The sequence below is a fragment of the Plecotus auritus genome (assembly GCF_963455305.1).
Source record: "Plecotus auritus genome assembly, chromosome: X".
NCBI classification, from domain to species: Eukaryota; Metazoa; Chordata; class Mammalia; order Chiroptera; family Vespertilionidae; genus Plecotus; species Plecotus auritus.
Genome location: NC_137784.1, coordinates 84,398,744 through 84,426,102, shown reverse-complemented (window position 1 = coordinate 84,426,102; position 27,359 = coordinate 84,398,744). Strand labels below are relative to the sequence as shown.

Sequence of the window (27,359 nt, the reverse complement as noted above, 5' to 3'; positions counted from 1 at the left end):
TGGATAAGAAAACAAGACCCATATATATGCTGTCTACAAGAGACCCATTTAAGAATTACAGATACACAGAGACTAAAAGTAAAGGGATGGAAAAATATATTTTATGCAAATGGAAAGGAAAAGAAGCTGGGGTAGCAATACTTAAATTTGACAAAATAGACTTTAAAACAAAGACTATAGCAAGAGACAAAAAAGATACTACATGTTGAGGAAGGAAGCAATCCAACAAGAAGATATAACCTTGTAAACATATATGCACCCAACACAAAAGCACCTAAAAATGTAAAGTAAATGTTGATGAACATAAAGGGAGAGATTGACAGTAATGCAGTCATAGTAGGGGACTTTAACACCCCATTGACAGCAATGGATAGATCTTCAAGACAGAAAATTAAAGACATAAATGATGCACTGGATCAGATGTATTTAATTGATAGTTTCAGAGCATTTCACCCTAAAGCAGTAGAATATACATTTTTTTCAAGTGCACATGCAACATTTTCTAGGATAGACCACATGTTTGGACACAAACAAGTCTCAATAAATTTAAGAAGATTGAAATGATATCAAGCATCTTCTCTGACCTTAATGGTATGAAACTATAAATCAATCACAAGAAAAAAACTGAAAAAACACACAGAGATATAAAGGATATATAACATGTTACTAAACAATAAATGGGATAAAAGGAGATCAAGAAATAAATCAAAAGATACTTTGAAACAAATTAAAATGAAAACACAACAACTCAAAACCTGTGGGACAAAGTGAAAGCAGTCCTATGAGGGAAATTCATAGCATTACAGTCCTAACCCAAGAAACAAGAAAAATCTCAAATAAACAATCTAACTTTATACTTGAAGGAACTTGAAAAAGAACAACAAAGCCCAAAGAGAGTAGGAAGAAGAAATTAATAAAGATGAGAGCAAATAAATGATAAGCAGTAAAAAAAAAAAGCAATACAAAAGATCATTGAAACAAAGAGCTGGTTCTTTGAAAAGATAAACAAGATTGACAAACCTTTATTCAGACTCATCAAGAAAAAAGAAAAGGACCCAAATAAATAAAATCAGAAATGAAAGAGAAGTAATAATTGATGCCACAGAGATACAAAGGATTGTAAGAATATATTATGAACAACTATGTGCCAACAAACTGGACAATCTGGACATAATAGATAAATTTTTAGAAATATACACTGAGTGGCCAGATTATTATGATCTCTGAACGCATTATATATATATATATATATATTAGAGGCCTGGTGCATGAATTCGTGCATGAGTGGGGTCTGGCCAGGTGGAGGGGACATGGGCAGTTGGCCGGCCTGCCTGCTGGTCAAACTCCTGGTCAAGGGGACAATTTGCATATTAGCCTTTTATTATATAGGATATACACTGAGTGGCCAGATTATTATGCATTCAGAGATCATAATAATCTGGCCACTCAGTGTACAATCATCCATAACTGATTCAGAAAGAATCAGAGAATCTGGACAGAAAGATTACAACTAGTGAAATTGAAGCAGTAACCAAAAAACCCCCAACAAACAAAAGTCCTGGACCAGATGGAGTCACAGGTGAATTTTACCAAACATTCAAAGAACTAACATTCTTCTTACACTATTCTAAAAAATTCCAGAGGAGGGAAGACTCCCAAGCTATATTATGAGGCCAGCATTATCCTACTCCAAAACCAGATAAAGACATTAAAAAGAAATAAAATTATAGGCCAATATCCCTGATGAACATAGATGTTAAAATGCTCAACAAAAAAACTATATCCAGCAATACAATCAAAAGATCATATACCATCATCAAGTGGGATTTATTCCAGGGATGCAAACTTGATACAGTATCAGCAAATGAAATGTGATATAACACATAAACAAAATGAAGAATAAAAACCACATGATCGTATCAATGAATGCAGAAAAGTCTTTGATAAAACCCAGAACCCATTTATAATAAAAACTCTCAGCAAAGTGGAAATAGAGGGAACATATCTCAATGTAATAAATGCCATATATGACAAACACACAGCCATTGTCATACTCAATGGGCAAACACTACAAGTGTTTCCCTTAAGATCGGGAATAAGACAGAATGTCCGCTTTCACCATTCTTATAAAACCGATTACTGGAAGTCCTAGCCATAGCAATCAGACAAAAAGAAGTAAAAGACATCCAAATTAGAAAAAAAAAGAAGGAAAACTGTCATTATTTGCAGATGGCATGATACTATATACAGAGAACCTTAAAGATTCCACCAAAAATCTTCCAGAACTGACAAATGAATTCAGTAATGTATCCGGATACAAAATAAATATCCACAAATCAGTTGCATTTTTATATATCAACTAGAGGCCCAGTGCATGAAATTTGTGCACGGTAGGGTCCCTAGGCCTGGCTGGCGATCAGGGCCGATCGGGGCCTTCTGGCTATTGGCCAGGGCCTTCCTTCCCTGGCTGCCGGCTGCCAGCCGGGGCCTTCCTTCATTCTGCGCCGCCCCCTGGTGGTCAGTGCATGTCATAGCGAGCAATCGAACTCTTGGTCTCCTGGTTGAACTCCTAAGGGGACACTTTGCATATTAGCCTTTTATATATATAGATAATGAGCAATCAGAAAGTGAAGCTAAGAAAAAATTGCATTTAAAATTGCATCAAAAAATAAAGACCTAGGGATAAATTTAACCAAAGTTATAAAAGACCTGTACTCATAAAAATATAAGACACTTAAGAAAGAAACTGAACTCAGATCCACAGACCACCAAGGACTGATGGCAGAAGATGGAGTGCTAGCAGTGCCTGAGGTACTACACAATAAATGCCAAAAATGGAAAAAGAAAGGAAGGAAGAAAGGAAGGAAAGAAGGAAGGAAGGAAGGAAGGAAGGAAGGAAGGAAGGAAGGAAGGAAGGGAGGGAGGGAGGGAGGGAGGGAGGGAGGGAGGGAGGAAGGAAGGAAGGAAGGAAGGAAGGAAGGGAAGAAGTTACAAATAAGTGGAAGTATGTACCATGTTCATGGATAGAAAGAATTAACATCATTAAAATGTCCACACTACCCAAAGCCATCTTTAGATTCAATTCAATTCCTGTCAAGATACCAATGGTGTATTTCACAGAATTAGAAAAAATGTTCCAAAAATTTATATGGCACCACAAAAGACCCCAAATAGCCACAGCAATATAGAAAAAGAAGAGCAAAGTGGGAGGAATCACAATACCTGATATCATACTATACTACAAGGCCACAGTTATCAAAAGAGCATGCTACTTGCATAAATACAGACATATAGATGAATGGAACAGAATAACAAGCCCAGAAATAAACCTCTGCCTCTATGGTTAATTAATATTTGACAAAGGAGGCAAAACATACAATGGGCTAAAGATAGTCTATTCAATAGATGGCGTTGGGAAAATTGGGCAGATACATGCAAAAAAAAAAAAGAGAGAGAAAGAAACTAGACCACCTTCTTTCACTATACACAAGAATAAACTCAAATGGATTAAAGACTTAAATATTAGACTCAAAACCATAAAAACACTAGAAGAAATCATAGGCAGTATAGTCTCAAACATTTTTTGCAGCAATATTTTTCCTGATATATCACCTGAGGCAAGGGAAACAAAAGAAAATATAAACAAATGGGACTACATCGAACTAAAAAGTTTTGGCACAGCAAAGGAAACATCAACAAAATGAAAAGACAACCCACTATATGAGAAAACACATTTGCCAATAATACAGCTGATAAGGGGTTAATATCCAAAGTTTCAAAGTACTTATAAAACTCAACACAAAAACAAAAACAAAAACAATTTAATTAAAAATGGGCAAAGGTTTTCCCAAAACCGCAGCAGAGTAAGTGAAAGCTGACACTCTCCCAGGACCAAACTGGAATTACAACTAAGATACAGAAAAACCATCCTGAATAATCAACTGAAGACTGATAACCAAGGATGGAAAGTGGAGACCACATAGAGACTGGTAGGAAGTGCAGAGGTGCAAAAGGGCTGGCCGGACTCCCACAGACAGCACTTGAAGTTCTGGAGGGATATCTCAGCTGTGGGGGTTCCCACTGAGAACCCTGGGGTCTAAATCCCAAGCTGGGCTCCCCAGCCCAGAGCACCAGAACTGAGAAAGGTGCCCACATAACATCTGGTGGTGAAAAGCAGCAGGGTTGCTTTCTGCCAGGGAGACACTGCTGGAGATGCAGGTACCTTTTAAAGGGCCAACACACAAAATTTTGTGTGCAGCCACTCACCTTGGGGTCTGGAAGAGGCAGGGCAGGGTGGACTAGAGCTGAATGAGGAGATTTCAGGGTAGGGGGCTCTGGGGTTAGAGCTCAGAAAGAAACCACCCAAGTTTCTGGTGCTGAGTCATTCTCTCACAGGGCAGAGGACATCTTTCTTTGGCAGATCTTTATCAGCCAGGCAGCTTTTGCCTGGGGGGAACAATTGCCCCACCCCATTGGGAAACCTCTCGCCCCACCCTGTGGAGTTTACACCTTTCTGTGGTCTATAGCCTGAGGATAATTAAGACTGAGAATAACAATCGGACTGTAGGCAGCAGAGGGTATCTCTGGAGTCTTTGCCTAATCTCCTTCTGGACCTGGGCTAGAAAAAGCAGACTTTGGTGCACATCTTGGTCCTTTCCAAAGGCACCCAGTCCCAGCAAAGGAAGCCACAAGCTGTGGATTGCTAATAGCTCCAAACAGTACTCAGGGTCAGTCACAAACAGCGTCTGACATTGTCCTGCCCTAGAGACTGGGGGTAATAGCAGAGATACCTAATACATGGACACAAACCCAACAGGCAGCCAAAATAGGTAGACAAAAAAAACAAGCCCCAGAAGAGCTAAATGAAATGGAGAGAAGAAATTTATCAGATATAGAGTTCAAAAAATGGGCAAAGGACCTGAGTAGATACTTCTCAAGGAGGACATACAGATGGCCAATAGACATATGTAAAGATACTCAGAGAGATGCACATCATCAGAGAGATGCAAATTAAAACTACAGTGTGGTGTCACCTCATACCTGTCAAAATGGCTATCATCAATAAATGATCAAACAAGAAGGGTTGGTGATGATGTGGAGAAAAGGGAACCCTTGTGCACTGTTGGTGGGAATACAGATTGGTGCAACTACTGTGGAAAACAATATGGAGTTACCTCAAAACATTAAAAATGGAACTGCTTTATGACCCAGCGATTCCACTTCTTGGAATATATAAAATGAAACCCAAAACACTGATTTTAAAGAACATATGCACCCCTATATTCATTGCAGTGCTATTTACAATAACCAAGATTTGGAAGTGGCCCAAGTATCCATCAGTAGATGAGTGGATAAAAAAATCTGTGGTACATTTACACAATGTAATACTACTTGGTCGTTAAAAAACAAGAAAATCTTACCTTTTGCGACAGCATTCATGGACCTGGAGAGCATTATGCTAAGTGAAATAAGCCAGTCAGAGAAAGAAAAGTACCATATGATTTCACTTATATGTGGAATCTAATGAACAACATAAACTAAGAAACAAAATAGAAACAGACTCATAGTTACAGAACAGACTGACAGTGGTCAGAGGAGAGAGGGGTTGAGGGGCTGAGTGGAATATGTAAAGGGATTAAGCAAAAAATAAAGTCACAGACACAGAAAACAGCATGGTGATTATCGAAGGGGAAGTGAGGTAGGTAGAAGTACAAGAGGTTATAGGGAGGATACATGGTGATGGAAGGAGACTGACTTGTCTTGGGGTGCTGAACACACAATACAATATACAGTTGATGTATTATAGAACTGTACACCTGAAACCTATATAATTTTTTTAACCAATGTCACCCCAGTAAATTAAATAAAAAATTTAAATTAAAAAATATAATTGGAGAAACCAAGATGGTGGCATAGGTAAACACCTGAACTTGCTGCCTCGCACAACCACTTCAAAACTACAACTAAAAAAACAAAACAAAAAACAAAAAACAAAACAAAAAAAAAAAACGGGTATCATCCAGAACCACGGGAAGGCTGGCTGAGTGGAAATTATACAACTAGAAGGAAAGAGAAAGGCACACTGAGACTCAGAGGAGGTGCAGAGGTGCAGAAGTGAAGTGCAGATGTACAGAGGCGCACACACAGAAAAGGATGGCAACTGAGTACGCTGCTGTCTTTTTCAATCAGGAGGGAGATATAAGCTCCCGACTGCTCTGAACTCCAGTTCTGGGAGAGACTCTGGGGACCCAGACTCATACGGAGAGAAACTGGACTGTCTGGCATCAGGAGGAAGTCGAGGGCGGCTTTCTCTCAGAGGTGCTTGCAGTGATCATTGTGCCTGCACAGTGCCTCGGGACACAGAGACACTGGACCTCTTCCAGGCAGGGCTGACAGTCAGCCATTGCTGTTTGCTCCGCCCTGGTGATTCCCTGAGACCCCGCCCCACCCAATTTACAACCCCACCCAAGCTGTGCACAGAGGCTTTTGCATACCAATGGCCTGGCCCTTTGCAATCTGAAACCTAACGCACTGCAGCTGGGTCAAAGAGCCCCAGAGCCTCCAAAAGAAGACCCAAGGCTGGACAGCAGCTTGCATTGCTTCACAGCTGGGCCTCATCTGGGCACCTCCAAACCCCAAACAAAGAGAATGAATCTGCAGATATCTCTGTAGCTCCTGCTGGGTGGCCTCTCTCCTTGGAGATCCAAAAGCCAGTGTACCCAGTGGTCAGAGAGAGACCATCCAGACTACAACTCTTAAGATCCATAAGAGACACACTCGGGGCAGACTCAGTGAGTGCCAAAGCACCACTGAAGCAAGTCTTGCCCCATAAGGGTGTCTCCAGCACAGAAGTTCTCCCATTGTAGACACAACTGGTCCTCAAAGCCAATTGGCCTGGAGGTCAATTCCTCCCAGTGATACCAACAGCAATCAAAGCTTAACTATAACAAGACTGTGCACACAACCCACAATTGGGTTCACCAAGAGTGTCCACCTCAGGTAATTAGAGAGTCTGAGCCACTGGGCCCTATAGGACACCTAGCACACAAAGCCACACTATCAACACAGGGAAGCAACCAAAATGCGGAGACAAAGAAACAGGTCACAAATGACAGAAATGGAGGAAAGCAAACAACTGGACATAGAGTTCAAAACCACGGTTATAGGGTTACTCAAGAATCTTCTAGAAACCCGCCGATAAATTTAGTGAGACCCTCAAGGATATGAAAAAGGACCAACTAGAAATTAAGCATACACTGACTGAAATAAAGAATAATATACAGAGATCCAACAGCAGACTGGAGAATCCCAAGAATCAAGTCAAAGATTTGAAATATGAAGAAGCAAAAAACACCCAACTGGAAAAGCGAAAGGAAAAAAGAATCCAAAAATATGAAGATAGTGTAAGGAGCCTCTGGGACAACTTCAAGTGTACCAACATCTGAATTATAGGGGTGCCAGAAGAAGAAAGAGAGCAAAATACTGAAAACCTATTTGAAGAAATAATGACAGAAAACTTCCCCTACCTGGTGAAAGAAATAGACTTACAAGTCCAGGAAGCGCAGAGAACCCCAAACAAAAGGAATTCAAAGAGGACCACACCAAGACACATCATAATTAAAATGCCAAGGGCAAAAGACAAAGAGAGAATATTAAAAGCAGCAAGAGAAAAACAGTTAGTTACCTACAAGGGAGTACCCATACGACTGTCAGCGGATTTCTCAACAGAAACTATGTAGTCCAGATAGGAGTGGCAAGAAATATTCAAAGTGATGAATAGCAAGAACCTATAACCAAGATTACTCTACCCAGCAAAGCTATCATTTAGAATTGAAGGTCAGATAAAGAGCTTCACAGATAAGAAAAAGCTAAAGGAATTCATCACTGCCAAACCAGTATTATATGAAATGCTGAAGGGTATTCTTTAAGAAGAGAAAGAAGAAGAAAAAGGTAAAGACAAAAATTATGAACAACAAAGTGACAACAAATACATATCTATCAACAAGTAAATCTAAAAATCAAGTGAATGAAAAATGTGATAAACAGAATAAACTGGTGAATATAATAGGATCAGGGGCATAGAAAGGGAGTGGAATGACAATTCTCCGGGGGAAAGGGGTGTGGGAGTGTGGGAAGATACTGGACAAAAATCGTACACCTATGGATGAAGACAGTGGCGGGGGGGGAGGGGGGAGTAAGGGCAGGGGAGGTGGGAACCAGGTGGAGGGGAGCTATGGGGGAACAAAGAGGAACAACTATAATAATCTGAACAATAAAGATTTATTAATGAAAAAAATAAAAATAATAAAAATATATAATTGAATAAAAATAGCAGTATAAGCATGTTATTTAGAAACATAAAATTATGCCAATAGAAACAGTTAATAGAGCTAAAATTACTTGGCTTTGCTTTAAAAGTGTAGACTATGGCACTAGACTTCCTGGGTTTGAATCCTACTTCTACCCCTTACTAGTTGGGTGACCTTAGTCAAGTCACCCAAGTTCTCTAATGCTCATTCTCTCATTTAAAAAATAGGGAATAATAACAGCTTTTATCTCATAAAGGTTTCTCAGGACTGAGTTAATACTTAGAATAATGCCCAACAGGAAGTAAATGCTTAGTATTATTATTGATAGAGATCAGAAATTGGGGTGAGGAGGAGATTGTTATTTCTTGCAATATGACTATCAGTAATATTTAACTTTTTAATTGCACAAGTATTGCTTTAATATAAAGAGCTTTAAAATTTTTAAGGATAAATAGGAAGTGAGGAAATGAAAAATCTTTTAGGAAATTTTCTGTGAAGGAAAGTAGAGTGATAGGGCAATAGCTACAGGAATTGGGAGGTAGAGGAAAGTTGTGGGTATTATTATTATTTTTGATAGGTGAGACATGAATGAGTTTAAAAGTGCATGTTAGGCCTACTAAAGTGGTGAAGAAATTAAAGTAAGGAAAAAGAAGGCATGTAACCAAAGCACAAATGAAGGAAAATCTCTTCCATTATAACCAGAAGGAAGATGAACATGACGGATGTGGTTGTAGGTATGCCCTGAAGTTTGGTGTGGGATATTGAGGAATTTATTATTTCATACCTACCACTCTCTCTGTAAAATATGAGGTAAACTTATTTGCTGAGCATGAGCAGGAAGGTGGCAGGGTTGGAATTTTGAGATGAGTACAGAAAATTTGAAATAGCTATTATGGAAATAAGGAAAAAAAGAAGCTGACCAAAGCAACACAAAGGATTTCAGGTCAGTACTAAGGGCCAAGGTGAGATTAGAGACCATGAATTTGTGGTGTGGTAGTATCAATCTCTTTGGTTATATGATTTTCTCCAGCAGTATTCTGCAACTCAAATATAGGCATGGAAAATGTGGGAATAGATGGGTTAGCCTATTATCAGGATGGTGTGATAAAAAGGTAGTGTGGCAAGGGAACTGGGGTTATTAAAGAGAGTAGCTGAAGTGAGAAATCACAGACTCTAAATAGGCCAAAGAAAGAAGTGAAGGCAGTTGTGAAGACAGTCAGTAGCTGGTAGGTAGAAATCAGAACTTAGAAGTCCCAATAAAGCTGAAGAATAGATGTACTAGAAGGAAAACAGACAACTGTAAATACAGAGGTTGTAGTTAGAATTTGTAATGTTTTTATTTATGATCTAAGTGTAATAATAAATGATGGTGAAGGTTAGCATGTGGGCCATGGAAGTGGGTGGATGAAGTGGAGCAGAAGTGAGGGTCACTGGAGGAGGACATGGCAAAGAGCCAGGGGACTAGATGATTAGAGTATTAGAGGGGTCAGCCATGTGGATGCTGCTAACATCACCAAACTAATGGCAGAAGCAATAAAAAGAATACTGTGAACCTAGAGCCAAAGTCTTCAATGAATGAGAGGGAGATAGGAGATCAATGAAGCCTTGGTGACTATAATGAACAATGTTTCACTGTAGACTTCAGATTCTTTGCAAATGAAGAACTGGTAGGCTGCAGAGACAGAGAAGGGTGCCAGAAATCAACAGGGCAATCCATCACCGAGGCTTAGTAACTAACTAGCTGGTAAAATCTTCAGCTGGCAACTGCTACATACATGCCTGAACAGAATTAAATGAATGACTTTAAGCTGGCCCCTTTTCATAAGAGCAGGCATGTCAAAAGAATATAAGGAACTCACCTCTCAGCAATATTTTTTGCAGACTGGAGAAACCGTGCTTGGTCATTTTCTTTCAGGATATGCTCAGCTTGGTTGATGAGGACTGTTGACCGTTCAAGACACTGGCGGCAATTAGCAACCTGCTGTGCCAACTTTCTCAGTTTCATAACCTTAAAATAATTAGCAACAGAAAAATAAGAGAAAACATCCAGTGCTTAATTAAAAACAATAAAACAACAGGAAGGAGATCTGCTGTAGTGACTCTAAAAATAAGGCCAATTCACATTACTAGCCAATGGTCTCTTTACTAACCATTCACCTTCTCACCCTACCCTCTATGTCTGTCATGCGAACCCCTCCTCCTACCTACAGCCTGCTTACTTACCCTGCAACCCAGTAATATACCTCTTTTTATTGATAACGTTAATTTTCCTGGTCATAAAAGCAATGCATGCTCATATAGAAAATGTAGAAAATAGCCCTATCCAGTTTGTGCAATGCATAGAGCATTGGCCTGAAGACTGAAGGGTCCCGGGTTCAATTCTGGTCAAAGGCAGGTACCTTGGTTGCAGGCTTGATCCCCGGCCCAGGTCAGGGCATGTGTGGGAAGCAACCAATCAATGTGTCTCTCTCACATCAATGTTTCTCTCTCTGTGTCTCTCCCTCTCCCTTTCATTTTTCTAAAAATCAATGGAAAAATATCCTCGGTGAGGATTGACAAAATAAATAAAGAAAGAAAAGAAAAGGAAAAGTATAAAAAGATACCCTACTACCCAGGGATCACCATTGTTTACATTTTATTGTCAATACATTTTCACATACATGTTTAATAAAAAGTACCTCCTCTTTCTTTATGAGGCTCTACATTTCTATGTATATATTTCTCTAAGTATCTTTTTTTTAAAGACTATTATTTTTATATTTATTTATTTATTTAATATATTTTATTGATTTTTTACAGAGAGGAAGGGAGAGGGATAGAGAGTTAGAAACATCGATGAGAGAGAAACATCGACCAGCTGCCTCCTGCACACCCCCCACTGGGGATGTGCCCGCAACCAAGGTACATGCCCTTGACCGGAATCGAACCCGGGACCCTTCAATCCACAGGCTGACACTCTATCCACTGAGCCAAACCAGTTTCGGCTCTCTAAGTATCTTTACACATACCTTTGTGTTCACAGATCTGTGTTCCTGAAAACTTCAATTCCTGTGTTAGTTGGAACCACCCAGTATGGCATAATGTATTGGTCACCACTCCAGGCTCTCATAACATCTCACACTGCATACACCGCATTAGGTTTTAATCACTACACTTACCAGCAGACCAACAATTCTAAAACCATATAGATACATGGAGTCTCATACCTGACTTTCTTGATCATGATTCTTCAGTTCTCAAGCTAAAAGCCTAGAAGTCTTCTCTCTGTCCTTCATCTTTTCTATCTAATCAATTGATGATTCCCATAATTTCCTTCTAGAGATGTCTGTTATGTTCTTCCCTTTAGTACTGCCACTTCTCTGGGTTAGGTCTTCATTAACTCATACCAAGAATCATTCCATAAGTCTCCGAACTTGCTTCCTATATACCCTGCACACCTCTGCCATATAAATCAGTCTTCTCTCTTCCTAAGAAACTAGAATGGTTTACCTATGTCTTTCAGACTAAGCCCAAAGTCTTTATCATGGCATTCATGGTCCTTCCATAATGTGGGAATTCTGGCACACATTCCCACCACTATATTTTTCTTATATTGACGTATAACATACATACAGCAAAGCACCCAAATGTGAAGTATGCAACTCAATGATTTTTTTGCATATACATATACCCATGTTACCACCAACCAGGTCAAGATAAAGAATGTTTCCAATGCCTTAGAACTGCCAGCATTTTTATGGGATTCACAGCATTAAGCCAAACATTGCTTCTTTACCTCTCTCCCTAAAACCTCATTTCTTCTTGCTTTCATGATCCAAATTCAAACTAGAATCTTCAGCATAAAACCTTAACTTTTGTAAAGTCAACTGTGCCTTGACCTCACTGAAGTGCTGTGCTTTACCTTTGTCTCTTTGATTTTGACAGCAATCATTTGCTTCCTCTGCCGGATGATCTCTATCAACTCGTCACATTCTTCCATAAGTTTTGCCTCATGCATAGCAGTATTCACCTGCCAAGAAAGTCCAGAATATTACACAGTGATTGCTGCCTTTGTCCTCTGCTGGATCTCTGAAAGGTTCGGACTGACAGCTAAACATGCACAACTTCTTCCATACCTCCCTCATAAGATCCACTCCTAGAAGAAGGGTAGAGATGATGATATTAATGATGCAAGGGCATTGAAGCACCACAGACAGGAAACTCTCTGGCCTCTGGTAGATCATGATGATTAATGGAAGGCTGGGCAGAAGGACAGATGAAATGGGGGCATGTTATTCCCACTGTGTAATTCCCCTTACTCCAGCACCCTGTCCTCCTGCTGTTCTTTTGGAAAGAGGGTAAGGAAATTTAAGTACGTCAGGGAAAGAGTATTCCTCTTCACAGGAGCAATGATATCAAGATAATATTACAACAACATATTTCTACCATGCTAACAAAAATGTTTTCAGTTTTCCTTATTCCCTTCTAATTTTAAAATATATGAATGTACAGCTATATATTCACAATAAATACACGAGTGTAGATATATTTTCAGAGTTGTCATCATGTTTCAGTAGATATTTCTCACTTTGAGCTGTCCAGTATCTGAATACCTTTCTGATTTGGGGATACTTGCTACATCAAAGTATTTCCATTGCAAAATCAGGGTGGGATTAGGGAAAAAGAGCCATCATTGTTGATTATTTTCCCATATACTTATTTTTCCTTCTTTCCATATCTACTACTATTAACACTAGATGGTATGAAGCTCCCAAAAGGGTTAAAAGAGAGCAGGGGATCTTTGGGCTACCCAAGTGTAAAGGAAAAGGAAAGGGAAATCAACTTACATCTTTTAAACACTTAATGTACCAACTACGTTATAGATAACATTATTTCATGTAATTATCATAAACACTTTATAATATAGATCCATTTTTATCCCCATTTTGTAGATGGGAAAACTGGGGCTCAGAGACTTTTAGTGACTTGCTCAAGATCACACAGCTAGTAAGTGTTAAAACCAGAATTCAAACTGAGTTCTGTCAAGTGAGACCCTTGGGCTGGCTGGGTGGGCAGACGAGGTTCAGTTCCATTTCAGCAGCACACAGAGCAGTCACACAGGGAAGCACAATCATTCCAAGAGTCTATTCAAGGATCACTCAAGTAGAGCTCTAGAATACTGAGGAACAGACAATGGGTTACTTAAGCATAAAACATCAAGGGGCCAGATGTGCTTCCTTAGCAATGTAGACCTGCATTTCCAATTGCTAGCTCTCTTCAGAGAGTTACTTCATATATTCCAAGCTCAGAAAAGCACCTGTCACTGGACTCTGCTGCCTCCTCTCTTATCCTCTAAGGTCCCCAATTAGCCAATTTTCTGTTTTATTCTTAACTTAATTAAAATGTGCTTGCTGAATTTTAACCTTATTTTGTTTTATTTCCATTTTCAAGGGGGAATGCTAAAATGAGAGTTTCCATTTATTCTGAATGAACAGTCCCACTCTGGCCATTCTAATTTTTTTCTGATTCCTCACCCTTTCCCTAAATTAGATCTACCTTTCCAAGGAAATAATTTCACCATCTCAACGACCTCTGACTCATGTGAGAATAAGAGATTCATCTATTCATCCAGTGCTCCCTGGATCTGTGCTTAGAGTATCTGGAGACTTAGACCATTCTTATTTATAGTTTCTTTTTGAGGCTGCTGATGGTGTAGTTTTAGTGTCTTGTGTCTTATAATTTAGGCTTTGGAATAACCTTTACATAATACTCACTATATGCCAGGTACTGTCCTAATCAGTTTACATGTACAGTCAGCCCTCCATATCTGCATGTCCTGCATCCTTGAATTCAACCAACCACAGATTGAAAATAATCAGGGGAAGGAGTGGCAGTTACATTGTAGCCCAGCCAGTGTGGCTCAGTTGGTTGAGCATCTTCCATGCACCAGGAGGTCGCTGGTTCAGTTCCAGGTCAGAGCACATGTTTCTATCTCTCTCTCCATTCCTCTCTCTGAAATCAATAAAAACATATTTTTAAAAAATGTTACATTGTTGCTGATGTGTACTATGGAGTTAGGCCTATGATGGTTGCATCTGTGCTGAACATGTACAAACTATTTTTTCTTATCATCATCCCCTAACCCAGTGGTCGGCAAACTCATTAGTCAACAGAGCCGCAGTTTGCCGACCACTGCCCTAACCAATACAGTATAATAACTATTTACATAGCATTTACATTGTATTAGGTATTATAAGTAATTGATAGATTATTTAAAGTATAGGGGAGGATGTGTGTAGGTTATATGCAAATACTATGCCATTTTACATAAGGGTCTTGAGTATTCACAGATTTTGGTATCTGTGAAGGGTCCTGGAACCAGTCCCCTACAGATACAACTGTAGTAGTTCTTTCCATCACCAAAACAACTCAATGAGGCAGGTACCATTAATCTCATTTTACAGTTGAGAAAACCTGAGCATAAGCAAAGTGACTTGCACAAGGCCACATCTCTAGTAAGTGGCAGAGATGGGATTTGGAGGCAGGATATCCAACTGGAGTCTACACCTGTTTTTAAAAGTTTTAAATGTTTTTACTGATTTCAGAGAGAAAGGGAGAGGGAGATAGAAACATTAATGATGTGAGAGAATCATTGATCGGCTACCTCCTGCATGCCCCCTACTGGGGATTGAGCCCACAACCCAAGCATGTGCCCTGACTGGGAATCAAACCATGACCTCCTGGTTCATGGGGCGACACTCAACCACTAATCCACACTGGCCGGGCATGGAGTCCACACCTTTAACCATCACACTATACTTCCTCCCAAGATGAGTGTAACGAAATCCCTATCTTTAAAAAAAAACAACAACCCTTTCTTTAATTTCTGACCATTGTTCCTTCTTTTGCACATCCATCTTTATTTTGTCATCCCATTCTCTTTAGTCATTTCATACTACTTATTCTTCCCCTACATTTCTTGCACCTCCATGTCTTGTGCCTTTACCCAAGACACTCCTTTCACTTACTAGTAAGTCATTTCTCTATTTGTTTATTGAACAAACTTCTATTTATCTTTTCAGGTCCTGGTCAAAGATCACCACTTCTGTAACTATTTCTCACCTGCTTTAAAAACAATTGGTCACTTATTTATCTATACTAATAATAGAGGAATACGCAAATTGTCAGGGACACCATCACAATAACAGTAACGACCAAACAGCAGGCTGCATGGGGCAACTAGACTGGCAGGGGGGGGCAGTTAGGGGCAACCAGCCTGGCAGAGGGGGGCAGTTGAAGGTGACCAGGTGGCAGGGGGGGCAGTAAGGGCAACCAGGCTGGTGGGGGGGGCAGTTAGGGGTGATCAGGCCAGCAGGGGAGAGCAGTTGGGAGAGACCAGGCCTGCAGGGGAGGGCAGTTAGGGGCAATCAAGCTGGCAGGGGAGCAGTTAGGCATCAATCAGGCTGGCAGGGTAGTGGTTAGGGGGTGATCAGGCTGGCAGGCAGAAGCAGTTAGGGGCAATCAGGAAGGCAGGCAGGCGAGCAGTTGGGAGCCTACCGGGATCGGGCCTAAACAGGCAGTCGGACATCCCTCGAGGAGTCCCAGATTGGAGAGGGTGCAGACTGGGCTGAGGGCCACCCCCCCCACCCCCACCCCAGTGCACGAATTTCATGCACCGGGCCTCTAGTGTAGATTATAATCTACAGAAATTAAAGAAAAGATCATTCTTGGTGGGAAAGTGGAGAAAAATTGCCTGAATGAAATGTGACTTGAATTGAGCCTGAATGATGGATAGCACACAGATTAAAAGGAGAGAAGGAGGGAAATTTTGAGCCAGGCTAATATGATTGAGCCTTGTTCTTTAGTTAATATGGTATCTTTGGAAAGTATTTATTTATTTATTTATTTTTGGAAGAAGGAGGGTAAGAAGGTCAGAGAATGACCACAGTTAACTTTTTAAAAAGATGTACTGGGTCCATATCCAAGATGGTGGTAAAATAGGTGGATGTTACATTCACCTTCTCCCAGGACCAAACTGGAATTACAACTAAAATATAGAACAATCAACCTAAATAACCAATTGAAGAGTAACTGAATAGAAGACTTATAACCAAGGATTTATAGAAGAAGCCACATTGAGACTGGTAAAAAGGGCAGAAACGTGAAAAGGACTGGAAGGTGACTGAGGTTCTGGAGGAATATCTCAGTAGCAAAGGTTCCCTCTGAGCAGTTGGGGTCTCAATAGCATGCTGGACTCCCTAGCCCAGAGTACCAGAACCAGGAATAGGCACCCAAATAACATCTGACTGTGAAAATTGAGGGAAAGACAGGAGTCTGCTAGAGATAAGTGCCCACCTAAAGGGCCAATGCACAAAATCTCATTTGCAATCACTCACCCTGGCTTCCTACAAAGAGAGAAATGAGCATACCAGAGCCATGTGAGGAGAAACTGTGATTTGTGACTCTGGGGAGAGAGCTGAAAGGACAGCCGCTAGGATACCTGTAATGAGTCCCACTCCCACATCTTTCTTGGATAGAGGACTGCCCTCCTTATGGCACCAGCCTAGGAGAATGCAATAGCCCCATCCTCTGGACTCCTATAGCATCATCTTACACAGCTCATCCCCAGCTGAGGAGTCAGCTGCTAGGACTTGGGTGTAGAGGTCTGGCCTGAATCTAGGGTTGTCAGTGACTGAGTTGTGTGACTTTAGGGCAGGGCTATTTCCTCCCATGTTCCCATGAACTTGATGGGAGCCTACCCCTCATGGTGGTACACACTAGCCCCACACTCCCAGCTCCATGTGGCCCCATCCTCTAAACTCCTGGTGGCCCCAACCTGCCAAGGTCTGGATTGAATAAAGGATAGACTGATCAGTGTGGCAAGGGGGCAGGGGCAATTCCCCCACCTTCCGTCAGGCCTGACCAGCAACTCCTCCTCACAGAAGATCCACAAGCCCCATCCTCCCAACTCCTAGAGGCCCTACACTGCTGATATAAAGCTACTGGCAAAATCTGTGACAGTTTGAGTTGTGTGGCTCTAGGATAGGGGCCAATGTTTCCTTGTATGCCCAGTGGGTATAGAGCCCTCACTTCACACAGCCAAATCTTGATCTGTTTGGGCCTGATAAACTCTGCTAGCCTCACCCTCACAACTCTCTGAGACCCCACCCCACCACAAAGGTCTGCACTCAGGTAATGGCAGCTAGTTTTGGTATACAGTACCCTGTGACATTTGCTGAGTGGCTTAGACCTAGCATTGGCAACAAGTTTGAACCTGTATCCATCTGGTGAACACCATTCGCCCCTACCTGGTGACTCACTGAGAACCTATTTCATGCAACTTAAGTACTGCAAGAGGCTTTTTCATGGAGTGAGCCTAACAGGCAGCAGGCAGGTGGAGGCAGGTGGAGGGGGGGGGGTTGGGGGGTTAATTTAGGGATGAGGACACATATGTAATACCTTAATCAATAAAGAAATTTAAAAAAATAAAATAAAATAAAAATGGAACTCCCATTTGACCCAGTAATCCCACTTCTAGAAATACATCCCAAGAAATCAGAAATACCAATCAGAAAGAATATATGCACCCCTATGTTCATATCAGCACAATTTACAATAGCTAAGATTTGGAAACAGCCTAGGTGTCCATCAGCAGATGAGTGAATTAAAAACTGTGGCACACTACACAATGGAATACTACACTGCTGTAAAAAGGAAGGAACTGTTACCATTTGCAACAGCATGGATGGAACTGGAGAGCATTATGCTATGTGAAATAAGCCAGTCAGAGAAAGATAAATATCACATGATCTCACTCATTTGTGGAATGTAATGAACATAAACTGATGAACAAGTATAGATACAGAGACAGAGAAGCACTTGGTACATGCCAGACCCCTCAGCCCAGGGTTCCAGTGCCAGGAAGAGATATCCCCATAACTTCAGGTTGTAAAATGTAGAGGGGTGTAGAGGCCAAGTGACATGGAGGGCTGCTGGAGACCCAGACAGTTCTTCTTAAAGGGCTGGCATATGGACTTACTTGGACTCACTCCCTTTGAGCTCCAGTACTGAGGCAGCAGCTTGAAAGGATCCAGGAACATATGGGGAGGAACTAGATTGTCTGGCATCAAGGCAAAAATGGGGGGTATCTTTCTCCCAGACAAAAGTGTTGGCAGAGGTCATTGCTCCTTTGCTGAGACCTCCCCACCACAGTTTCAAAAGGTAGTTGCCATATCTAAGTCTCCATCAACCTGGCCCACACTGTTTTCCCCACCCTGATGATTCCCTGAGACCCAGCCTCACCCAATTTACAGCCCCACCCAAGCTGTTTTCAGTGGCTTTTCCATGTGAATGGCCTGTCCTATCTCAGGCTTCAGACTTTCCTAAAATCTCACAAACAGGACTCAGCATGCCCCATACCTCTTGATAAGTGGCTCCAGACCCGGCACTACCTTCAGCCTGCCTTGATTTACAACTTGGCCTCTCCTGGGCAACTAGAAGCCAACACAAGTATCAGCCATCTGCATATAGCTCTGTAGCTTGTGCTGGGTGACCCCAGGGAGGACACAGGCAGTAACTGACTTTGCACCTCCCTGGAGGCCCTAGCGCCAGTGCACCCAGTGGTCAGCTTCAGACCATGCCAGATTACAACCCTACCACATCTACAAGTGACACACTCAAGCAGCAGAGTCACTGAGCACCAAAGCCCCACTGAATCAAGTCCTGTTCCATAAGGACGTCTCCTACACAGGAGCTCTTCCACTGTAGTAGCAGCTGGTCCTCACAGCCAATTGGCTTGGGGATCAATCCCTCCCAATGATGCCAACAGAAATCAAGGCTCAACTATAACAGGACAGTGTTTACAGCCCACACAGGGGCACATCTAAAGTGTCCAGCTCAGGTGACTGGGGAGACTGAGCTACTGGGCCCTACAGGACACCTATTACACAAGCCACTCTACCAATTCCAGGAGACATAGCAGCGGTACCTAATACATAGAAAGAAACACAGGGCAACAGCCAAAATGCAGAGACAAAGAAACATGTCACAAATAAGAGAACAGAAGAAATCTCCAGAAAAAGAGCTAAATGAAATGGAAGCAAACAAACTACCAGATACAGAGTTCAAAACAATGGTTATAAGAATGCTCACAAGACTTAATGAGAACTTCAAGGAACTCAGTGAGAACATCAACAACATAGAAAAGAACCAGTTAGAAATGAAGGATACACTAACTGAAATGAAGAATAATTTACAGGGAATCAACAGCAGAGTAGAGGGTGCCAAGAATCAAATAAGTGATTTGGAATATGAGGAAGCAAAAAACACCCAATTGGGACATCAAAAAGAAAAAAGAATTAAAAAAATGTGAAGATAATGTAAGGAGACTCTAGGACAACTTCAAGTGTATCAACATTCACAAAATGGGGATGCCAAAAGAAAAAAAGAGGGATCAAGAAATTAAAAACCTATTTGAAAAAATAATGACAGAAAACTTCCCTTACTGGATGAAAGAAATAGACATATTAGTTCAGGAAGTGCAGAGAATCCCAAACAAGATGAACCCAAAGAGGCCCACACCAAGACACATCATAATTAAAATGCCAAGGTTAAAGACAAAAAGAGAATCTTAAAAGCAGCAAGTGAAAAGCAGTAAGTTACCTACAAAAGAGTGCCCATATGATTCTTAACTGATTTCTCAACAGGAACTTTGCAGGACAGAAGGGAGTGGCAAGAAATATTCAAAGTGATGAAAATCAATGACCTACAACCAAGATTACTCTACCCAGCGAAGCTATCATTTAGAATTGAAGATCAGATAAAGATCTTCTCAGACAAGGAAAAGCTAAAGGAGTTCATCACCACCAAACAAGTATTACATGAAATGTTGAAGGGTCTTCTTTAAGAAGAAGGGGGAAAATTATAAACAATATGAACAATAAAATGGCAATAAATATGTATCTATCAACAATTGACTCTAAAAATCAAAATAAATGAACAAGGAACCTAATTAACAAAATAAACTGATAAATAAAATAGTACCAGAGGCATGGAAATATGGAAGAGACTGACGAATTTCAGAAAGAAGTGGTGTGCAAAAAGAGCTTAACCAAAGAACTTACCAGTATATGCATACATGCATTGCCCATGGACACAGACAATAGGGTGTTCAAAGCCTGGGATGGGGCTGGATCTGGTTGGAGGGGGGAAATGGGGGAAATAGTGGGAGAACATCTGTAATACTCAATAATAAATATTTTTAAAAAAGAAATAATGACTAAAAACTTCCTTAACATGGTGAAAGAAAAAGACACAAATTAAAAAAATGCAGATAATCTCAAACAGGAGGAACACAAAAAGGCCTACACCAAGACACATCATAATTAAAATGGTAAAGGTTAAAACAAAGAGAGAATCTTAAAAGCAGCAAGAGAGAATCAGTTAGTTACCTACAAGGAAGCTCCCATAAGGCTGTCAGCTGATTTCTCAACAGAGGGGATTGGCATGAAATATTCAAAGTAATGAAAAGGACCTACGACCAAGACTACTACTTTACCAAGCATGGATATAATTTAACATTGAAGAAGAAAGAAAGAGCATCCCAGACAAGAAAAAGCTAAAGGTGTTTCCTACCATCAAGCCAGTATTATAAGAAATGTTAAGGGGCCTTTTTTAAAAAGAAGGAGGAGGAGGAAGTGGAGAAGGAGGAGCAGGGGAAGGAGGACAGAGAAACACAGCTAAAGAAATAAATGCAATAATACGTAACTATCAACCATCACTTTAAAAGGCTTAAATGCTCTAATCAAAAGACATAGGATAATGATCTCACTAATATGTGGATTCTAATGAACAAAATAAACTGATGAACAAAATGGAACCAGAAACATGGATTCATGGAACAGAATGTTTGGTGCCAAATGAGAGGGGGTGGAGCTGACTAAATAAACAGAGTGAAGAGATTAGCTAAAGAACATATATTCATACCCCATAGACACAGACAATAGTGTGGTGAAGGCCAAGGAAGGGGGAGGTGGAGTTGGGTGGAGGAGGGCAAGTGGGCGTGAAATGGTGGACTTCTGCAATAGTGTCAACATTAAAATTTTTTAATAAAGAAGACATATGGTACCTCAATTGATAATAAAACAAGACAAACATTATAAAAGTACTATAGTAGATATATTTTGTAGAGAAAATGTAGATTGAAGTGAGGGATTTAAAGTAGAATTTGGACAGTTGAACTGGGTGAGATATAACAGCCAGGCACAACTTTGAGAGCAGAGCAGAACGTTGATTGAAGAGGCAAAATCCCAAACTACAAGAACACAGTACAGAGACAACCAAGATGGCAGCATAGGTAAACACCTGAACTTGTTGCCACGCATAACCACATTAAAACTACAACTAAAAGACAAAATGAATATCATCCAGAACCATGGGAAGGATGGCAGAGTGGAAATTCTACAACTAGAAGGAAAGAGAAAAACGCACTGAGTCCAGTAGGAGGTGCGGAGGCGTGGAAGTCTGGAGGTATGGAGGTGCGCGCGAAAGGGGCTGGCAGCTGGGTATGCTGTTGTCTTTTTCAATTGGGAAGGAGATACAAACTCCCAACTGCTCTGAACTCCAGTTCCAGGCGAGACTCTGGGGACCCAGACTCATACGGAGAGAAACTGGACTGTCTGGCATCAAGCCGGAATGTGAGGGTGGCTTTCTCTCAGAGGTGCTTGCAGCGATCATTGTGCCTGCATGGTGCCGAGGGACACAGAGACCCGGGGGCCTCTCTGGGGCAGGGCCAATGGGCAGCCATTGCTGTTTGCTCTGCCCTGGTGATTCCCTGAGACCCTGCCCCACCCAAATTACAACCCCACCCAAGCTGTGCACAGAGGCTTTTGCATACGAATGGCCTGGCCTTTCTCCACCTAAAAAATTGTCAAACAGCAGCTGGGTCAGAGAGCTCCAGAGCCTCCAAAAGAAGTCCCAAGGCTGGACAGCAGCTTGCATTGCTTCACAGCTGGGCCTTATCTGGGCACCTCCAAACTCCAAACAAAGAGAACGAATCTGCAGATATCTCTGTAGCTCCTGCAGGGTGGCCTCAGGCAGTGGCTGACTTTGCACCCCCTTGGAGATCCAAGAGCCAGTGTACCCAGTGGTCAGAGTGAGACCATCCAGATTACAACTCTTCATACCCATAAGAGACACACTCAGGGGGAAGACTCAGTGAGTGCCAAAGCACCACTGAAGCAAGTCTTGCCCCATAAGGGTGTCTCCAGCACAGAAGTTCTCCCATTGTAGACACAACTGGTCCTCAAAGCCAATTGGCCTGGAGGTCAATTCCTCCCAGTGATACCAACAGCAATCAAAGCTTAACTATAACAAGACTGTGCACACAACCCACAATTGGGTTCACCAAGAGTGTCCACCTCAGGTAATTAGAGAGTCTGAGCCACTGGGCCCTATAGGACACCTAGCACACAAAGCCACACTATCAACACAGGGAAGCAGCCAAAATGCGGAGACAAAGAAACAGGTCACAAATGACAGAAATGGAGGAAAGCAAACAACTGGACATAGAGTTCAAAACCACGGTTATAGGGTTACTCAAGAATCTTCTAGAAACCCGCCGATAAATTTAGTGAGACCCTCAAGGATATGAAAAAGGACCAACTAGAAATTAAGCATACACTGACTGAAATAAAGAATAATATACAGAGATCCAACAGCAGACTGGAGGATCCCAAGAATCAAGTCAAAGATTTGAAATATGAAGAAGTAAAAAACACCCAACCGAAAAGCAAAAGGAAAAAAGAATCCAAAAAATATGAAGATAGTGTAAGAAGCCTCTGGGACAACTTCAAGCGTCCTGACATCTGAATTATAGGGGTGCCAGAAGAAGAGAGAGAGCAAAATACTGAAAACCTATTTGAAAAAATAATGACAGATAACTTCCCCTACCTGGTGAAAGAAACAGACATACAAGTCCAGGAAGTGCAGAGAACCCCAAACAAGAGGAATCCAAAGAGGACCACACCAAGACACATCATAACTAAAATGCCAAGAGCAAAAGACAAAGAGAGAATATTAAAAGCAGCAAGAGAAAAACAGTTAGTTACCTACAAGGGAGTACCCATACGACTGTCAGCTGATTTCTCAGCAGAAACTATGCAGGCCAGATAGGAGTGGCAAGAAATATTCAAAGTGATGAATAGCAAGAACCTACAATCAAGATTACTCTACCCAGCAAAGCTATCATTTAGAATTGAAGGTCTGATGAAGAGTTTCACAGACAAGAAAAAGCTAAAGGAGTTCATCACTCAAACCAGTATTATATGAAATGCTGAAGGGTATTCTTTAAGAAGAGGAAGAAGAAGAAAAAGGTAAAGATAAAAATTATGAACAACAAAGTGACAACAAATACGTATCTATCAACAAGTGAATCTAAAAAATCAAGTGAATAAAAAATCTGATGAACAGAATAAACTGGTGAATAGAATGGAATCAGGGGCATAGAAAGGGAGTGGACTGACAATTCTCAGGGGGAAGGGGGTATGGGTGGTGTGGGAAGATACTGGACAAAAATCGTACACCTATGGATGAGGACAGTGGGGGGGGTAAGGGCAGGGGGTGGGGTGGGAACCAGGTGGAGGGGAGCTATGGGGGGACAAAGAGGAACAACTGTAATAATCTGAACAATAAAGATTTATTTTAAAAAAAGCAAAAAAAAACTCAAACTAAAGGTAAAGCACTGACATTAAAATCTTTCCATGTTTAGAAGCAGCCTGAAAGAGCAGGGTCCTTAAATATTTTCTGAACAGGAAATACTCCAGGGAAAAACTATCTTCATGATGTGAATAAAATATCTCAAATTGCTTGGAAGGCGCTTGAAAGCCCTGGTAGTTTCCTTGTCTGCAGTTTTCTTTGAATATATAGTGTGGTATTTCACTTGCTTATTAAACCTTAGCTGAAAATTACTGGGGATTATCTTGATTAGCATTCTTGGTTGGTTGATTTGTAGAAGACTCCAGTTCTTTATTTGGCCTTTGTTCTTTGGTTTGGGTTAGCGCATTTAATTAAATGGCTTTATGTCTGTGGAAAACTCTATGCTGCCTGAAAATACTAATAGGCTAATCTTGACAACCTACCTGTGTAAATTTCCCCATCCCAAAAAGACTTCTGGGGCAGTTTCTGATGTTTAAGACTGAGTCTCAGAGCCAGTCTTCTAAGACATAAGCACCAGGGAACACAGGTGATCCTGTAAAGTCTCCAGGTCCTCTTCTCTGCTCTATGCTCTTTTCTTTCTTCCCAATGGCTCACCCTACTCTATTTCCTAAAGGTCTTTCCTACCTCCCACCCAAAGATTAAACCCTAATCTGAAATAAAAACTTCCCTAAATGATCTATAGAGAATTTGAGTCAGACCCAATGTTCCCCAATTTTCACCTTCCCTGACACAAACACATATGTCCCCTTGTAGAGAGAGCCTGGGAAGGCACATGGGCATTTCTTTAAATTGTCAGCTGAACCCCAGGCCACAGGCAAAGCCACGCCCTGGGAACATGTTATCAGCTTGACCTTCATTTCAGCCCAGGTGTCAGGTAGTGGGTTTTGAATGTAAATCCAGTCCAGCACCAGGAATGCTAATAATCAAGAATGCAAATAATCTCCTTTGTCTTGACTTTTGGTGAAACTTCCTGGTATGTGGGGGTATAAAATAAACACACTGTATCAGCTCTGGGTCACGGTCTCTCCAGCAGAAGAGGGCAGTGGTCCCACCCGGTTCCCAGCTTTTCCCCTCCATTTTGTGTCTTGCCTCTTTCTTTCTTTTATTTCTCAATCCCCAGCCGCCTCTGCTCAGGAATTGGACCCACTCTCTAGCCGCACTGGATGCGGAAAAGAGAGAAATATTTCATCAGGCACCCACATGGTCTGGCTGAGTACAGAGGCAAGAGGCGAGGGGGTCGCTCTAAGAAGTGTGCACACCACAGATTAAAGAAGGTAAGGAGCGGATTGTTGCACATTGTATTAGCTGGGTGTAAAACATGGGCAATTCTCAAATGCTTAAAACTATGCTCAAAGCTCAAGGATGCTCTGTTAAGCATAGTCAGATTCTTGATTTCTTAAGTTTTATTGATGAAACATGGGAAAAGGTCAGAAAGCAGTTGTGTGACCGATATTCAGCAGAAGGTCCAGAGAAGATTCCTATTCCTACTTTAATTCGTGATGGCCTTGATCCAGCACAGGAGAGTTTAAGAATGTCTAAGCGGGATGTGGCCACGGCCTTACAGCCTACAGTGGAGGGGTGCGAATCTCTAAGAATACCACCTCCCCCCCTCTGTGCCTCCATGGCGCTTCTGCGACCACAGTCAAAAGCCCACCGGATAAAGATTTATCTCGTAATTATGAGCAGGAGCTAGAGTTTGAGGCAGAGCGGGACAAGCATCACTGTGAGTGGGATAAGAAAGGTTTTGTTTGCATCTGCCCAGCCTTTATGGCTGGATGCTGGTGCTTGGCCGAAAGTGACCTCATATTTCATTTTTTTTTTTTTTGGAGGCTCAAACTACTTGTATTAGGCTGAACCAAGTAGAAAGGATTAAAGGAATTTCTCAGCAACTGGCAATGATGCTTTATCTTAAAAAATCTTTTTCTTTCCTTAAAAAAATAAAAATAGTAGATGCTAGACCATCACTGAATTTTCCCCCAAAGCAAGAAGGACGTGGGGGAAGGGAGACACATGGCATCCAATATGGATGCCCATTCCCCGAGAAAGCCATTTTAAAAGGTCTCTTCTTTGCCATGCTTAAAGATGGCGGATTTGACCTGGGGAAAAATAAAAGTCAAGCTTCTGAGCCAGGCCTGTCGGCTGGAAACTTAAAAACTTTGAAGTTTACTAAATCAAATGATAAAAACTTATATCTAAATAAATTGAAATTATATAATATTGAAATGTTGATCTACGTATGCTTCGTATGAAGTCTAGAGGATAGAATTTAATCTATTAATTGAATATGCCTTGTATTTTATTTGAAATGTATTCTTAAAATGTAAAGTATTATTGATTTGAGAAATGCTAAGTATTTAAGTGGCTACCTAAAATTTGAAGCTCTGAAAGTTTAAGGTTCAGATTGAATTGGAAGAAATTATATAATTGTGGTAACTAAATGCCTAGAGTATAGCAATTTATTTTTGAGAAAATAATTTTTGTGTTTTCTCTGATAATTAGGAAATCAAAATATGTTACTTATTGGTCTAATTAAAAAAGAGGATTAATTCTGTGAACCAATTTAAATGTAATTGATATTCTTTAAGATAATTTAAATAATCTTTAAATCATATATATATATATATATATATATATATATATATTCTCTTTCCAAGTTATTTCAAGACTTTGAGAATAACTTTTGGACATTTCATGGGCCCTGAAATGTTTTCAAAAGTCTGTTATCTCTTAAAAGAAATATTTTTTAATTAAACCGATTGATACTTGAAATCGCATGGAAAGCTTTATCAAATAAAAATTAATCAATATATTTTACTTATATACATATATTAAATGTTATGAAGGTTTTGGCCTCTAAGGAGGGCAAAATATTTCTTAAAATCCAATAACAAAATTTTAAGACGGAATTTAAAGTAACAAAAAGCCCATAGCCACCTGCATTTTAAATAGGTTGGTTGTGGGGCAGCGTTTGTGCTTTGTGAATCAGACCTATAAGTTTACTAAATTTGCTTGCTTTGCTTTTTTAATAAAAATACCTACTTAAATTACTTTATAAATTAGCTTTTTAAAATATAATCAAGGTCTCATATAAATTAAGTTACATGAGAAGCTAATGTTTTTATAAGTAATTGAATCCAAGTAAAATCTAAGAACAGATTAGAAGCCACCATGAGGACTGCCTGGCTTGGCAGCCGCCATGTTGGCCTCATGGCTTGCCGCTCCCATGGGGGCTGCCATCTTGAAACAGCAAAGGCCAACCCCCTTTCCTTTGAATAAGCCAATGTCTTTGTAAGCAATTTGATTAAGTCTTCTAAGAAAGTTACTGAGACCTCCATAATCCCTCTGTATCTGCAAATA

At 40.8% G+C, this 27,359-nt stretch overlaps 1 protein-coding gene across 3 annotated transcripts in view; it reads right to left on the bottom strand.

Annotated features, from left to right (window-relative positions):
• MID2 (midline 2) overlaps window positions 1–27,359 on the bottom strand; it is a 137,773-nt gene that overhangs the window by 15,691 nt on the left and 94,723 nt on the right. For all 3 annotated transcript variants that reach the window (XM_080653575.1, XM_080653577.1, XM_080653576.1), the window contains exons 4-5: window positions 12,211–12,318; window positions 10,169–10,317 (exon numbers count right to left, since the gene is read on the bottom strand). In XM_080653575.1, the coding sequence (XP_080509701.1) occupies window positions 10,169–10,317; window positions 12,211–12,318 (257 nt within the window). The remainder of the gene's footprint in view (window positions 1–10,168; window positions 10,318–12,210; window positions 12,319–27,359) is intronic.